Genomic DNA, 18650 nt, shown 5'->3' on the forward strand with positions numbered 1-18650 from the left:
ATTACACATTGCACAAGTTGCCAAATTAATTATTGGAAATCTCCCATGGCATCGTATCTGGAAGACCAAATGTAATTTTAAGGTGAAACGAGTAAAAGGATGAGGAATAGCCTTACTGGGTTTTGTAGACTTAATTCTGGGCTAATTTGTGAGACAACAGTCTATATCCTCTGACATGGAGAGAGCAAAAAACTCAACTCAACTCAAATTTCTGATGCACCTTGGGACCCTGAGGAAGTCGTCACTTACACTGGGAACACATGTGCAATACTTACATGGAAAGTTTAAACATACAGTTGCTGTTTTTACTCTGCCTGGACTGCTGACTGAATCACTGCTATGACAGTAGATCAGATGGCCATAACCACAGAAAATTGGGATGCTTACCATTTACTCACCCTGGTTTTTACACAGATTTACTTAGATCTTTTCCCAGCAGGTGTAAAACTTGTTCAGGACCATAATTTGAAGTAAATACGCTGGATAGCCAAAGCCTTCCAGCATCCAAGCAATTTGGACAATATATCATCCTGTCCCAACACTGCTCAACACCTCTTTAGTAACGTTCAAGGCTCACCCTTCTGCCCTTACTTCTGTGAAATGCTCAACCATCTTCCAACAATGTTCACTGCTGTTAAAGCACTCAAACCCCTCCCAACAATTCTTAGCCCCTCCTGATAATACACATTCCTGCTTGGCTCACCATCACCCCTCCTCACCTCCAGGCAATGTTCACCACCCTTTAGAATCACTTTCTGGAATCTCTGGCTCCTCTCCAGTCATGTCAAAGGCATCAGTATTGTTAGACAGTGCAGAAGATGAGGGAAGGTGGGCATTATCATGGGTAAGGATACTGAGCACAACTGGGGGTGAGGAGGTAAGCTTTGTCAGTTTGGGGCTCCTTCTTATTGGAATTGACAAATCCGGTTAAACAGCATGCAATGCAATGAATTGAAGACCGACCTTAAGGGTTGGGTCTTTAGTTCATGATGAGAAAGGGAGTTCAATTTGATTGGAAATGCACTTCGCCACTTGACCATCCAACTCTGTTGCAGAATCCCTGCTGGAACCAGCACCAGAAGGTGTAAAGGCTCCAGGGTAAGATGATAAATGAGCAGTGTGAATCATGGTCAGCTACAGGAGGGACCCTCTTCAGTACTAATTGAAGACCTCGACCATAAATTGTCTCCTCACTTTTTATTGATACATTGATTTGGCATCATTTGTAGTTAAATACCGAAACCTGATAATTCAAAAAGCAGAGATTGGAGCTTCTCCACAGTACACATACTCAAGGGCTGCAAAACATATGGTGGTACAGTTCCATATTGGCAAAAGAATGCTACAATAATGGAAAGGCGTACATGGAAATTTCACATTATAAATATGGTCTGACGAGTTCATTGTGGAATAATGACGACAGAAAACCTATTAAAAATGTCTTCTTAATTTAATTTTGGCATGACTTGTGTCTTTAAATGGAAGGTGTAAGTTTTTTGGCGACAGGTGTCTTCAGCAAGTTTGGTGACTGGGTTCAGATGATAAGCCATTGATCTGAAACATGTTTCTCTCTCAGTAAATGCTGCCAGTCTTGCTGATTGTTTCCAGAGTCTTTTATGTTCATTTGATGACCAAGTATTCCACTTACTTAATTCACGGTGATGTAGACAGAAAATACTTGTATGTGTTACAAAATACTGCACGATTTATCAAAATTTAGTCTCTGCTGGAATGGTGGGCCTCCAAATTTCTTTGCTTATCATCGTTATCGAAGTTGAGTCCCCAAAACTCAGAGCAGTATAATACCATTAACTTGATGGTCATCTTTAAGAGGATGGTCACTAAAATTGGTTAAACTAATACTTACATCAATGTCTTGTGCACACAAAATAAGCTCAAATGATATTCTTTTATTTTCACAAACTTGATCATGTCCTTTCCAACAAGTGATCTGTATATTAGATTTGATAGATAGATTACCTACCTCGTAAACATTTAAATGCGGACCCTACCAAAGTCAAACCTTGGCAATACTAATATCAGTATGAGAAACAGGTATCCTAAATGTCGATTGGGAGTACAGATATTCTAAATGTTATTTAGGTGCTATCTATATGGAATTTCAAGAATGTACACGCACCTGTATGTATTCGCAGGTGAACTTTCAGATGATGGGATGTTCTGAACGATTTCCCACAGTAAGGACAATCCCTCGTGGTTGATCCAGGGACTCGATCTCTCAGTAAAGAAGGCAGTTGTATTCCTGCAGGCCTTCCCACTTCCTCTCCTACATCTACAATGCACACAAATTAGCACCATAATTACAACAGACATTAAAGTTTCTGCACTGATTTTGCTAACGCAACATAAAGTCAATCTTGTCAATAGTGCATCTTTCTGTTTTGCATTGGAAGCTGACAGAATGCTGACAAGTCACATGTTTGCTTATTTTTTCACTTTTTTTTAGTTTATCCCATCATCATCCTTCAGCAGCAGATGGCATATTTCATTTAAATGAATAATATGAAAAAAAATGGAAACAGCTGCACGAGCAGCATGCCTGATTCTGTATATTATTCAGGCTTCATAGAAAGCTGCACTGGGTGGCTGTGTAGTAGACTACCAGAGCAAAAGCTGAAAGTAAGACAATAGTTGCTCCCCGACCATTATGTTAGAAGCAGTATTAGCTGGTCTCACCTCACTCAAATACTGCCCTGTGTTCAGGAGTTGTGTCCAATACAATTTGTAATGTTTTGTCTCTGCCTTTTAGCTTTCATTTGATGGTCCCCAATCAAAAATAACCAAAGTTCAGAGGCGGCTGAAGTGGCCCAAAACCATTATTGCAGACACTGCATTAATCAGCACTTTGTGTGATTAAAAATGATTCAACTTGGAAGAGAGATCATAGAGAAAATTATTCACCAGAGGTAGGTGCCAGAAACAACATGGGAGTTCGCAAAAGAACAAAGAAAATGCGCATGAGAAAATCTTGAGGACAGGAAAAGAGCATGGTGCCAATTTAAGTTTGCTACGTAAATAAATTCATTCAGAAAATGTGGGTATTGCTGGCCATGCCAGCATTCATTGTGCATGCCTAATTGCCCAGAGGGCAGTTGACAGTCAACCACATTGCTGTGGGTCTGGAGTCACATGTAGGCCTTCCCTAAAGAACATTAGTGAACCAGGTGGGTTTTCTCCCAACAAACAGCAATGATTTCATCGTCATCATTAGACTTTTAATTCCAGGTTTTGATTGAATTCAAACTCCATCGTCTGCCACGGACAGGATTTGAACTCAGGTCTCCAGAATGTTACCTGGGTCTCTGGATTAACTGTCTAGCAATATACCACCAGGCCATCGACTCCTCTTAATGTCCCTAATGATGCTGATTCATATACATTACATGGAAAGTCATTCTCAGTATTTTAGCAGAAGAAATAGCATTAAGTATTAGGAAATACTACTTCAAAATGTCTTAAGTTTCCCATTAATTTATGCTAATTTACATCCTCCAATGTGACTGGCCTGATTTGAATTGAAATTCAGGTACATCAACTCCTGAAATCTGGATTAGAATTCCTTGTTTCTACCCATGCTGTGTATCATAGTAGAATGGGTGGAGCCAATATGTTAACTTCTTCAGAGCCATTAGTTTATACAACACCTTCCCCAAGATTTTTACTTTGTAGTTAGATGGTTATATAATAATTTATATAACCATATCACATTTACCCCTACCCCTATCCCACCTCTCCCCAGATCTCACAAATAGGCAGTCTGCATGTATTATAGCTTTCTCAGAATGCACTGTCTTTCGACTTGGTAGAGTGGTAGGTCCCTTGTTTAAATATTATTTAATTGATTCTGATCTGTCGACCATTTTGAAACTGGAGAAACTTTTATCTCTAGACACCCTTCACAAATGAAGTTGTTCTTTGTAAGTGTTGTTGCTGGTCTATATCCTCAGCTAAAGGACACACAATTGCCTGAATTTTCTTCCAGCAGGACTGCTGCTCTTTTTAAATAAGTCCTTTCTTCGTGTAGCGTCCTGGATTTCTGGACCAGGCAATCATTTTCAAATTATAATGGAGAATTTCTTTTTGCAGTAGCCTGGATGCTTAGGCTGAGCAATTTCTTCATCTTAAGCATGTTCTGGATGTGTGGATGTTGTCTGGGTCCTATGGAGTCATACACAGTTTATTTCTCCAGAGTTGTTAATTCAACTGGACATCTCCATTCACTCATTATGGTTGTTTAACTGGTGAAGTAAACTTTTTCACCTTCTCGGGTATGCTACCTAAAGAACACTGCTATGTCTATAACTGTCTCTGGCATTAACAATTCTGTTTTAAAAGACAGGAGATTGAATATTTCTGCCAGTTCTTTGAAGTCTGTGACTTCTACTGTGTTAACAATGTTAAGCCAATGTAACCGATCTCATTCGATGCTGCTTTTTCTGTTTGGGTACTGTCATGAGTCTGGGGAACTAAGTCAAGTTTTCTACTAGTTGCATTTTGAATGGTTGGTCAATAATGGTTTGTTCCTGGTCCAGTGTTTGGACAGCTGTTTGTTTTTAGATCAGTTGTTCACTGGGAGGTTGTCAATCTGCTGCAACTCTTCTGATGTTTTTGAGGTCAAGGTCCACTTGCAGGCTCAAAAGTGAAATTGATTAATTGCAAATAATGTATGCGCATTGCCTTATGGTGTAACTTGCAGCATTCCTATGCTCCTGACAGTTATTCCCCCTGCACCATGTAATCTTAGCTCTGTAGTCTGTAACTTCTGTTTGTTTGGCCATGATAATTGAAAACAACAGTAACATTTGCTCCTGTATCAAACATAAAATTAGCAGAACATCCACTAACAGAGACAAAATTCTGACTCTTCCTCCTTGTCTAGACTAGATGCTTCCTTTAGGGATGCCTCCGATATCTTTTCCAGGGGCCGTATCGCATCAAATGCAGAAATTTTCTCTAATGATGGTTGATGTTCTACTATATAGGCCTATTTAAGTGCATGACTTACCAGTATTTCTGCAGTTTAGGAGCTGCTTCTTACTTCTGGACGGCATCTTCTGAAAGTGATCAAAAGTTTTGCAAATGTGGCAGTCCTTCATGATGCCAAGGTATTTTCTGTGCTTGGGAGGCCTGTAGTTCCACTTGTTCTTAGCATCTGTTATTTCTTAGTGTTGAATCAGTACATGTCTCTTTTCAGTGTCTATACCTTCTAAATTGACTCTATTACCCTCTTGAGAGAGGGCTGTTACAACCATCACAGGACCTGTCTTTGAATCATTTTAAATTATGCTTCCCACATGATTGGAATGGCTTTCACCAAAATCAACCCTTATTTGGACTGTAAGAAAGCTAACAAAGTTTTGTTAAGAATTCTAACAATCATCCCATCTCTTATGAAGATTGAGTCCAAAGCCCCATATTTCCTGATTTTCCACTAATCTGATTAGAGGTAATTAATGAAAATATTTTAAGAATTCTCCTAGAAGCTGAACTCTTCTGTTAAATTTTGCCTGAATTTTATTTGTTCCTAAATTGAAATAATTCATACAGCTTTCAAGATAATCTCAAAAGTGTCTGTACCCTCTTTATTGTTTTGTATACAAATAACATTATCCACTATTAGACCTGTTGATTATAACAGTATATCTATTTGCTCAACTTCAGTCTTAATGTTTAATTTTGAGGCAATGCTACATCTTAAGAACTGTCACCTAAATGAAATCTAGACTTATGTTCAGTATGGTCCTAGTCTGACCTTGAATCTGATTAGAAGTCTTACCTGGTTTTAATTTTTTTCTCAATGTGCTGATTAATCTTATCACTGTAAAATTTTGAGGGTAAATAAAGCAAATGACAAAGGTATTTTTAAAGCAATAGAGGAGAGATATGGGTGAAAATAGGTTATAATGGCAGGTGTGAACAGTAAAAAATAAGTTAACTTTGCTGAACACAAACCCATGCAAACAACCCTGAGGGTGAGTGTAATCAAAAATCATTTGTATCATTTCAACAGAAGTTTAAAGCTGCTATCCTTTATGCTTGTATTCTTGTATTCATTGATGCTATTTTAAATTGAATGACCTTAGATCTTGCTCGACTCTGAATCAAAGCATTGTTACAATATTTCCTTTATTTGCTCATCTTTTCTAATCTCTATTTCTGTAATACTGCATTGAATTCTTCAATAAAACTTTTAAGTTATGTTAGTGGCTTATCATGAAGGATTCCCCTTCTCGTACTGACCCCTTTCCTGAGGCATAATGACCATCACCAGTCATCTCTCTCAAACGAGAGAGCAGCCATATGGTCCAGTAGGACTATGGCAACTTTATCTGCATTAAAGGATGTTCTGTAGTAATTTACCGATTCCAAACTTTTTAAACTGGTTTCTCTATAACACTGCATCCATGTACTGCTTACTGGTTTCTCCTACCTACTTCAGGATTTCCAAACTGTTTTTTTTTTAATTATTAAAATGATTGCCCTGCTTTTTCTTAGAGTTTTCTCTCCATCAGCACCAAGATGGAGTTTTCATGTTTCTTCTTCTGTAAAATAGGTAATTCTCACTTTTCGTCATTTAAAACACCAAGCAATTTCTTCCACATGAATTATTAAATAAAGTTATCTGGCTGTGTACTTTATAAATCTTCTCACTAATTTTTTTTTAATTATTGAGTCCTGCTCCTTTTGCATTTCTAATTTTTGCTGACTTTGTTAGAGTCTTGCACTAGAGTTCGTTAGATTTGCTTGTTTATAGCTTAAATAAATTCTGAGGCCTTCCCAACACTGTAGCACTGGTTTAGATTTCTTTTCTGGCTCCTTCACTGTTCCTTGCAGCTGTGCTTCATTCACCCTAATACCAATGGTGGTATTGCTCATTGTGACAGTTGAGGTCTCTCTTTTACACTGACTTGAATTCCCTACCTAGTCATTTCAGCATTTTACATAAAGTTATTTCATTTTCTTTTAGTAAACATAGCCATGCTAATGTTCTCTGTTAAGGCCACCATGAGGTGGAACAATGAGCACATTCACACAGGAACACAGCGTTCAGAAGAAGGGTCTAGGCCCGAAATGTCAGCCTTCCTGCTCCTCTGATGCTGCTTGGCCTGCTGTGTTCATCCAGCTCTACACCTTGTTATCTCTTTCTTAGTAATTGTATTTCAGCTGTTGACTGTATGTCTTCTCTAAGTGACAATGCTCAGTTTTCTATATTTCTTCTTCTCTTGGTGGGGGACAGATCATCACCACTGCAAACATATGGTATTTTCCCAGATAACCAAGCCTGGCACATTGTGGTATTTTCCACCTCCACCAGTATGTTGTCTTTGGTTTATGAGCTAGTTCTTTGCTATCAATTCTCACTTTGCTTTATCTTAGGCATGTCTACTGATAAGTGGTAGAGGATACACTGCTGTACCGTATCAAAAGAAGGGGCACTGTTCTTAAGTAACAAGATTATTTACTGCATGATAGCAACAAGTACAACTACATTTGATCAATCATAATTATTAGGGCCTTAGGAAGCTGATAGAAATACATCTACTCTCCCTGAAAACTATTGTAGAACTCCTTGTATCTACTCATAGACTGGTCCCACTCATTCTACCGTTGTTACTCAATGTAACGTGAACATTAATCACTTCAGAACAATTATGCAACAATTTTGATGGACAAAAATATCAACACATCGTCATGAATGTGGCATCACTTTCTAAATTGAGTTACTAGCTTTCCTAGCAATGATGAAAGCAATATGACAAAACAAAATTCTAACAATTATGGCACAAAATGCTGAGAGGTTTCCAAGCTGCAGTTTTCCTCAATTGTGTCCCTTTGCCTCTAGTCCAAGCTTTCAAAAGAGTTATACTTTCAAGCTCTTGCTGCTTTTCTGCATGGTCCAGTCTTTCATCTTCAGTTCCTGTGTACCAGAGATTTAAATGTTCTATTTTGCTTTGATTTGCCTGAACTTCATCATGAATTCAATATGACCATAAAATTCTGATTCTATTCTCTCACGTTTGCTTCACTGTCACTTTGAGAATCTTAGCTCCAAATTGAATGATGTACAGAATAGTGATGTTTACAACACTGGACTAAGGTTTTGATGGCTCAGTTACTGCATCCAATAAGCCTGAATTTCAAGGGAAAACAAAACAGTACCTTTAAGTAACCAGATGAATAAGTGTTTGTCATTCAATGTACTGTTTAATCTGTCATACCTTTAAATTTATACAGAAACAATAGTGCATACATGCATTACTACCATGCTTTTATCCTGTCCTACCCATTTCTTTGCTAAGCTGCACTTTATTTTCTGTTTCTTCAATTGTATATTTTTGTTTATTTTTATCATCTTTATGTTTAACAGCATTAAGTTGAATTTATTTGTCTACCTAGCTGCTAATAATATTACAGATAAAAAAACTGCAGATGCTGGAATCCAAGGTAGACAAACAGGAGGCTTCAGTCCTGAAGAAGGGTAATATCTGATAATTAATATCTGCTGCTTTCCTCCAGATGCTGCCTGGCCTGCTGTGTTCTTCCAACCTCCTATTTGTCTACCCTGCATAATAATATTCTCAGTGTTAGAAATGGCCTCAGTCTATATTTCTCTCCCCATTTTGATACCGTGTGTACAGTGAGCAAGCTTACACGTGGCTCTCTATTTTAGAAAAGCAGAGGTACAAGGCAGAGGTACGAGCACAGATTTTTGCAGGGCTCATCTTCCACAATCTTCTGTAACACTTCTCATGAGTACTATTTGTTTTCTTCTTTTTATCCAATTTCTTAACCATTATTTTTTCTCCTCTTGATCACCAAAGGTTCTTAAGTGAAAACTTTATGTGGCATGGCTTGTCAAAGACTTTCTGAATGTCTTCATTAACAATATTGTATAGAGTTCCACAACATGTTTTAATTGCAGCAGCCACAAAGATGTTGTGAGTTTAATCAAACAAGATTTTCTCAAGCCATGCATGCTGTTTCTTATTAATCCAACAACATTCCTCTCCAGTTTGTTCCTTAGATTAGCTTGTATCAGTTTATTAGCTAGAGATGTCATACTTGCTATCCTATTGTTGTCTGGACTAAATGTATACCCTCTTTACATATTACTATTGTATCTATCTGCTCCCATTCTGCAGACACTCACCAGGACATGGTCATTATTTTTATGACTGCAGCCAGGGATCCACAAATTTCGATGAAAAGCATGGACCTTGAATATATTTCAAATAAAGTATTCAAAATGTTGAACGTAAGATTATCATTAGAACACAGGAATATAGGAGTCAGCCATTCAGCCCTTCAAGTCTATTCAATGAGACCATGACATCTATCCCCCATTTACATTTATTAGTCTTCATTCTACATAACCTTTTGATTCCCGTACTAACAAAATCCATTGATCTCAGGTTTGAATACGTCAATTGATTTTGTACCCATTGCTTTTTAGGAAGTAATTCATACAACCCTTTGTATCAAAACACAATCAGTTATTTGAAGAAGCACTGTCGGCATTTGGATTTATATTCAGCTATTCTAGTATTCATATTCTGCTGTGGGTAAATCTTACCTGAGGGGAATCAGGGAAAAACAAAACCAGTTTATTGATAATTAAGCAGCCAGCTTTACTCTCGAATTGACCCTAGAGAAAATGGGGAAAATTACTTCAGCCTATTCCCTTAGATGTGAAAATCGGACAAAATTTCCCCAATTTAACTGCCTTGGCTTTAGGAGAATTGGGTTTGATTCAGGATCCATCTGTTTGTTATGGTGTAATTATTCATACAGTCAGAGTTTTTACAGCATGTAAAGAGGCCCTTTGACCCATAGCGTCTATGCCAGTCAACAAACACCCACCTTAATATAATCTCGTTTTCCAACACTTGGCCCATAACCTTGCAAGATATGGCATTCAATGTAATGTGTTCATCTAAGTAGTTCTTAAATGTATTGAGGGTTCCTGCCTCCATCAACCTTTTAAGCAATGAGGTCCAAGTATCCACAACCTTCTGAGTGACTTTTTGTTCTCAAATCTCAAATCTCAAATCTAAACCTCCTGCCCTTTACCTTAAAACTCTAGCCCTGGTTGTTAACTCCATGATTAGGGAACAGTTCCTCCCTATCCACCCTCCTTATGCCCCTCAGAACTTTGTACACTTCAATCAGCCTCCTCTGCTCTAGGAGGAACAACTCCAGACTATCTAGTCTCTCTTCATTGCTGAATTACTCCAGGCCAGGCAACATCCTAGTGAATTGCTCTGTACTCTGCCGTGAAATCATGTCCTTTCCATAATGTGGCAACCAAAATCACCCACAATGCTCCAGGTGTGGCCTACCTAACATTATTTACAGCTCCATCATAACCTCCTTGCTCTGAACTTAATGGTTCAACAAATAAAGAAAGGTATCCCGTATGGCTTTTTAACTACCTCTATCTGCCTGTCCTGTTTCCTTCAATGATCTTTGGATGTGCACACCAAGATCCCTATGATGCTCCATACTTCCTACAGTCCTACCATTCCTCCCTTGCTTTTCCATCATTCCAAAATACATGTCATATTCAAGGTTTTTGAGAAGATTTGTAGCTCGGGTTGTTGACGCGGTTGTTGACTTGCAGTAATCTGGTAGTCATTTCAGATATGTCCTTAATGTATGGCAAAGCGGAGGAAGAATACCTATAGAGCGTCTTCAGAAACAACGGTTACCTGAAAAGCATAGTCCACTGATACCTACATAACAGATCACAATAGGAAGACATAATACGTCCAGAGCACTGGTCACCCTACCTTACATTAAGGACATAACTGCTCCGCGCCCCCCCTAGGAATCATGGTAGCCCACAAATCAACAGTTAGACCGTGACAGCTACTGATAAGAATAAAAGATTCAACAACCACAACGAACAGAACCAACGTTATTTATAAGATACCATGCAAAGCCTGCCAAAAAATATTACATAGTGCAAACCAGAAGGAAACTAGCCAAGCAACATGACCAACTATCACTCATTTGAGTACACATGGACGAAGAGGGACACCAATTTGAATGGACAACATAGCCATCCTAGGACAAGCCAAGCAAAGACATGCACAAGAATTCCTGGAGGCCTGGCACTCAAACTGGAACTCCATTAACAAACATATAGAGCTGGACCCTATATACCAACCACTAAGAAACAAATCCGGAAGTGATGCCACCCACCCCAGCAAACCAAGACACATAAATAGCAAGCGGGATAGAACACTGATGCTTCACCGGAGGCGCACAGATGATGTTACCCAGTACGGCGATGAAATGTTTGCGAACAAACTTACCAGCTTGGTGAAGAAGTCAACACTGCAACGTGTCATATCTTGTCAACAGCTTCACTAAAGTCTATATAGACTACATCAACTGCACCTACCCTCACATGAATACCTCATCACCAGCTCAAAAAATTAAATCAAATTTGTTAGACATGATTACCCCCTTTACAAAACTATGCCGACTATACCTGATTAATCCTTGCCCCTCCAAGTGGAGATCAGTTCTGTCGCTCAGAGTTTTTTCTAAGATGTTCCTTGCCACTGATGTTAGACTCACTGGCCTGTAGTTGCCTGGTTTATCTCTACACCCCTTCTTAAATAATAGTATCATATTAGCTGTCCTCCAGTCCTCTGGCACCGCTCCTGTGACCATAGAGGAGTTGAAAATTAAAGTCAGCCCCCCTACAATCTCCTCCATTGTTTCCCACAGCAGCTTGGGACACATCTCATCTGGGTCTATACATTTATTCACTTTCAAACCCACTGAAACCAGTAATACCTCAATTCTCTCAATGCTGATTCATTCAAGCATATATAGTCCCCTTCCCGGATTTCTTTCTATTCTCCTTTAGGGCATCTGCTGTTTTGAGCCAACGGTATGAATCATAACCTTCCTTCATTTTCATTCTCAAATCCAATACACCCCATGACATCCAAGGTTCTCTGGTCTTGTTGGTCCCACCCTTCATCTTTATGGAAAAATGGTGACCCTGCACTCTCATCCTATTGCTCTTTTGAATGTTTCCCACTGCTCTGATGAGCATTTTCCTGCAAGTAGGTGCTCCCAGTTGGCTTTGGCCAGATCCTGTCTTATTAAAATCAGCCTTTCCCCAGTTCAAAACCTTTATTTCCAGTGCATCTTTGTCCTTATTCATAATTATCTTAAATCTTACTAGGTTATGGTCACTAACACCAAAATGGTCCTCCACTGCCACATCTACTACTTGCTTGACTTTGCTCCTTAAAGTTATGTTCAGCACTGCCTCATTTATTGTCGGACTTTCTACGTGCTGACTTAAAATGGCCATGTTTTAAGAATTCCCCTCTAATGCTTTCAGATTTTGTCTATCCCTGTTAATGCTGGGCAAGCTGAAATTCCCTATTATTACTCTATTATTTTTACACTTGTTTAGGATTTGTCTACATATTTGTCCTTCTATCTATTCCTGACTGTTTGGGCATCTATAGTACACTCCTAAAAATGTGAATGCCCTTTTTGTTTTTAAGTTCTACCCATATATCCTCATTTGAGAAACCTTCTAAGATATCTGTCATAGAGAAAATACTGGAAGATATTATTAAAGTCACTCGAACAGGGCACTTAGAGAAGTTCGAGGTAATCAGTGAGAACCAACGTGGTTTTGTCAAAGGGAAGTCATGTTTAACTAAGTTAATCAGAGTACTTTGAAGAAGTAACTTATTCCATGGATAAAGGGACAGTGGATGTACTGTACATGTATTTCCCAAAGGCATTTGATAAGCTACCACATCAAGGGTTAAGATAGAAGATTCACTAGCTAGCAGGAAACAGACAGTAGGAATAAATGGGCCTTTTTCAGGCTGGTAGGATGTCATGAGTGGTATGCCACAGGGTGATCTTGGGTCCTCAATTCTTTACAATTTATATAAATTATTTGGATGCAGGGTCCAAAGGTATGGTAGATACATTTGCTGATGACACAAAGATAGGTAGAAAAGTAAGTTGTGAGGAAGACATAAGGAGCCTACAAAGGAATATAATTAAGTTATATGAGTGGGTAAAGATCTAACAAATGAAACATAATGTGGAAAACTGTGAAATTGTCCATTTTGGCAGAAAAGTAGCAGAAAGATCTGGTGTTCAAATGCATGAATCATAGATTAGTATGTGGGTAAATCAAGAAATCAGGAAACCTAAAGAATGTTTTGTTTTATTTCAAGTGGATTTGAATGTAAGAATAGAGACATTGTGCTTCAGTTATACAGGACATTGGTGAGACCACACCCAGAGTACAACATGCAGTACTAGTCACCATACTTATGGAAGGATGTTAATGCATTGGAAGCAGTTGAGAGAAGGTTTACTAGACCTGGAATGAGCAGATTACTTTGTGAGGAAAGGCTATACAGGTTAGGCTTGTATCAGAGATGGCATAATTGAAACATAAAATCCTGAGTAGAATGAAAGGGTGCATGTGGAAAGGATGAGCCCTCTTCGAGGAGAACCTAGAACTAGAGATCATTGTTTAAAAATAAGGGATCACCCACCTAAGACAGTTGAGGACAAAGGTTTAAGAGTCTTTGGAATTCCCTTCCTGAAAAGTCAGTGCATACAAAATCTTTAAATATTTTTAAGATTGAGTTAGACAGATTCTTGATTACCAGGGAGATGAAAGATTTTTGGGGATATGCAGGAATATAGCATTGAGGTTAAAATCAGATCAGCCATTTTTTTTTGAATGGTAGAGCAAGCTCAAAGGGCTGAGGGCAGGGAATGTTGAATAAACATAATTTAGCGGTTCTAACAGCATCTCCGGAGGGTGAAACAGAATTAGATTATGAGTTTGATATGAGACTTTTTCAAAACTTCAGGTACCTGGGTAATCTAGAGACTACAACCTTTGAGGTCCTGCTTTAATCTTCTTTCTAGCTCCCTAAATTCTTGTTGAAGAACCTCATCCCTCTTTCTACTGATGTCATCATTCCAAATGTGAACCATGACCTCTAACTGTTAGCTCTCTGGCTTCAGAAATGTCCACAGCCGTTCAGTGACAACCTTGAAACTCTCCCCAGGGAGACAACACACCATCCTGGAGCCACGTCTAGGGCCATAGAAATGTCTAGTCTGTACCCTCCACTGTTGAATGTCCTAACATTATTGTTTTCCCTCTCTTTCTGGTGCAGTTGAGCTCTGGCTACATTCCCCAGAAGAACTGTAGTGCTCACCCTTTCCAACTCTGAAAATCTGTTCTTGCGTAAGATGCACTCTGGGGCTTTCATGACTACCTGTCTGCCTCCCTTCTTCTGACTGATGGTCACCTATTCCTTCTCTGACGGCACTTTGTTAAACTTCAGGGTGACATCCCATTCATTAACACTTAGCATTCTGCCTGCAACACTATTCTAAAGATGGTATAATTTGCTGTTGTTGTCTTTAAAACAATGCATTTTTTGTACAGGTTTGTGTTGGTTAATAATTTATTAAGTGATTATTCTAAAAATGCTTTAATTTGATTAGTTTAATGTCATTTTTGTGTAAAAGTTGCAAAAACTCAAATACAGTTCAGCATCTTTGTTTAATTCTTCCAAGAAACAGAAATATTGACTTGTGCAGCAGAGGGAGCTCTTTTAAAGCCAAGAACAAACTGAACAAGCAGCACGGTCCCTGTTCACCTTAGCAGAAGCCACCCACCACACTGATTTGAGCACACAATATTGCAGCAGCCCTATTCAAACATACTTCCTTTCAGAAACATTCTTCACTTGAGTCTTGACAATGTAATTTGTTCCATTAATAGTACAGTTGCATTCTGCTCTACATAAATAGCAGAGGCATGGAGACCACCATGTGTATCCCTGATGCAAAGAGTCCTTTAGTGGGTGAGAGCAATGACCATGCTGAAAAATCCCTGTGGGAAAGGAAAGAGGGTTTGGAGATAAGTGGAATGAAACCTGTGAAATTACAGTTTGCATATCATTTTAATATCTTTAAGTAATACAAGAGAATCAAATAGTGGTCTCGGTCATGGAATAAAGAGCTAGGTTTCTTTCTCCAAATAATCAGTTATTTTCAGTAAAAAAAAATTAGAAGGGAATGCCTTCATCCGTAGGAGAAGCAATCTGAGGTAAGGTTCACACCACAGTGAAGGAATTGAATAGAGATAAAGGGTTCCCTCTAGACTATTTCAATGTTGTTGAAGTGCTCCCTACAGAGAAAGAGCTAAATGGAAGTAAATTTGCTCACTATTTGAGGTAACATTGAGTGGAGGTGGGGCACTGTTCATGCAGAAGGAGTTTGCACAAGTAAAGTGCTCCTTCTAGGCAAGGAGTTGAATGGAGACACAAGGTTTCCCTTGGCAGAGAATGGAAAGTTGATTTGAGTTGTTCATCTGAGTCTTGTGGTATGAATTACAAAGCTACACTGAGGCTTGCCCATTTGGATAGAAATGCTGCAAGTTACAGAGAACAATGAAGTATGGCTCGGAACAACTTAACTGAAGAACAATTTAATTCACCATTTCAAGTAATCTTTAAAATAATATACTCCACAATAATACCAATTCTATAGTATTGACATGGTAAATTCTTGGTGTGTGATTTACAAAAACAATTTGTTCTTACCCAATGAAAACATTGCACCCAAAAACACAAAGTTTGCAGGTCTATTTTGGAGAACTTAACTTATATTTTATCTTATGATTTCATTTTTTTATTTATAGAAGTTCTGAATCCTAAATCATTGCTGGTAATTAAAATTAAGAAGGGGAATGGATCTTCTAATTTTTTTTTAGCAACAGAACATAAGAAATAGAATCTGGACAGTGCCATTTATCCAATTGAACCTGACCTATCTTCCAATAAGATCATTGCTGATCAGAATACTCAATTCCCAACTTTTCCACAATATCTTCAAGTTCCTTGTTCTCCTTAGTCTCAAAAATATCTACTGACCTCTGACTTGAATATACCCAATGACTTCATATCCACAATCCTCTGCACAAGAAATGCCCACAGATTCACAATCCCTCTGAGTAAAAAATGTCTCCTTATCTCAGCCATAAATGGAAGACTCCTTATTCCAACACAGTGATCCTTTGTACCAGATTTCCCAGCCAGTGAAAACAATTTCTCAGCAACTATCCTACTAAGCCTATTTTAAAAAATGTTGTATGTTCCACTGAGATCACCTCTTATTTTTCCAAACTCATAGGAAAATTCCCCCATCCTAGATATCACACCAATCTTCTTTGGACTGTTTCTTTAGTAAGGAAACTAAAACTCTTGGTAGCACTACAGGTGTAGTCTCACCAAAACTCTATATCATTATGGTAAGACTTTGTTACTCTTATGTATACCAAACAATTTGCAATGAACTGAAACATAGCATTTGCCCTCCTAATCACTTGCTGTACCTGCACGTTAATTTTTGCGATTTGTTTCCAATACCCAGATCCCTCTGGGTACCAACATTCCCAGTCTCTCTCAATTTACAAAACAAACTGGTTTTCTATTTTTCTTTTCCAAGTAGATTAAATGCAATTTCTCTAGACAATATTCAATCAACCATGTTCCTGCTCACTCACATGACCTGTCAACATCCCATTGCAGCCTATTTCAGTTGCTTTGAGTGCATACTTTTCTATCTATTTATGTCTATTCTCCATTTCCTGTTTTCTCAAGTATTCTTTACTGATACTAATCTCCTTAAGTTACTTAGTCACAATAAGCCCTTGGTTCCTCACAATTTCATTGAATTATAGAATGGTCACAGTTTAATATAAGGCCATTTGGCCCACCATGTCTGTGCTAGATCACTGCAAGAACAAAAAAGCTAATCCCAGCTTCCTGCCTTTCTCCAGAGCCTTTTTGATCTTCTCTTTTCAGATAGATATCCAATACCCTTTCAAAAGTTATGTTTAAATCTGCTTCCACCACACTCTCAGGCAGTGTATTAGAGATCCTAACCACTCAGTTTGCAGAGATGTTTTTCCTTATGTTGCCCCTGGTTGTTTTGTCATTCACCATAAATTGGTATCTCTGGTTCTTACCCCCTCCAAAACCTTTGAGGGGGTTGAAGAATAGCTTCACCCCTTCTGCTGTTTCCAGACCACTAGTGATTTTAAATACTTCCATCAAATTTCTTCCAATTTTCTCTTCTCTTTATGGAGAACAGTGCAGGTTTTGCCACATGACTGAAGACTCTCACCACTGAACCAAAATCTTTACTGCACTCTCTCTAAAGCCTTTACATCGATCCGACAATGTGCCGCCCAGAAATGGACACAATACTCCATGTGATACAGAACCAGTGTTTTACAAGGTTCACCACAACTTCCATGTTATTGTACTCTGTGGATTATAGATCACATTATCACACATGTCTTATTAAGTTCTTTCTCAAGCTGCTCTGCCAGTTCAGCAATTTGTGCACAAAAATCCCAACTCCTTCTATTTCTGCTTCAAAATTGTTTTTGCGTATTTCACTGTGAAGATTGATTAAAAAAACATTTGTTTAATTGCTCTGCTATTGGTCTGTTTCCTGTTATAATTATTCCTGTCTTTCTCTAAGGGACCCATTTTTACTTTCATTAATCTCTTCCATTTCATACACTTTTGGAAGCTGTTTTATGGCTCTTTTAAGTTTAAACTCCCATTCTCTTATAGCTTTCTAAACCACACCTGGCTGAATTCTAAAATCCTCCCACTCTTAGGTTTGCTCCTATTTTGAGAACATGGATACCTCTAACCTCTCCTGTTAGAGATTGTTGGACCACTATTCCTGAGGTGAACAATGAAAGGGAAAATAAGTAGCAAATGAGGATGAGCAGTCAGTAATAGGGAAGGCTAAAGAAATATCACTCATGTTTTTGGGGAAAAATAGCCAATTTTCCCTTTCTGAAGACTACTTTCCACGTACCAAATATAGTTCAAAATTTTTTTTTTCAGAATATGATAGCTCAAAATTGCCTAAAAGCTCATGCCAAACCAATGGTACAACCCTAAAACTAATGTGCCAAACTAATGGTGCACACATGGCTAACTGCTGACATTTGACACAAAGTATTGAGGAAATTTGCTCATGCAATTTTTCTTACAAATATTCTTTGCTATTAATGTTGCTGCTGTAAAACTCCAGTGCAACTCTCTGCTAATCATTAACTTAATTCCAGCACATACAAATTGAGAGTTCATGCACATTTGCTGCATTTATATCAGTTCTGATTGCACTGCAAAACATACACCTAAAATTTTAGAGTATTTTATGGTGACTTTCTTCAGCAATATTTTTCTTCTTCCTTGCCGAGACTTCAAATGTTATTTTCTCTATCTCTGAATACATTTTTTAAAAAAAATAAAGCTTCCATAGTGTGATAACAAGGTGTAGAGCTGGATGAACACAGCAGGCCAAGCAGCATCAGAGGAGCAAGAAAGCTGACGTTTCAGGCCTAGATCCTTCTTCAGAAATGGGGGAGGGGAACGGGGTTCTGAAATAAATAGGGAGAGAGGGGGAGGCAGATAGAAGATGGATAGAGGAGAAGATAGGTGGAGAGGAGACAGACAGGTCAAAGAGGCGGGGATGGAGCCAGTAAAGGTGAATGTAGGTGGGGAGGTAGGGAGGGG

At 38.5% G+C, this 18650-nt stretch overlaps 1 protein-coding gene across 7 annotated transcripts in view; it reads right to left on the bottom strand.

The window, feature by feature from the left end:
* The window catches only part of znf536 (zinc finger protein 536), a 551541-nt gene that overhangs the window by 162657 nt on the left and 370234 nt on the right, over positions 1-18650 (bottom strand). For all 7 annotated transcript variants that reach the window (XM_048606050.1, XM_048606048.1, XM_048606053.1 and 4 more), the window contains one exon: positions 2141-2293. In XM_048606050.1, coding sequence (XP_048462007.1) covers positions 2141-2293 — 153 coding nt within the window. The remainder of the gene's footprint in view (positions 1-2140; positions 2294-18650) is intronic.

This window comes from Rhincodon typus, chromosome 15 (genome assembly GCF_021869965.1).
Source record: "Rhincodon typus isolate 14 chromosome 15, sRhiTyp1.1, whole genome shotgun sequence".
NCBI classification, from domain to species: Eukaryota; Metazoa; Chordata; class Chondrichthyes; order Orectolobiformes; family Rhincodontidae; genus Rhincodon; species Rhincodon typus.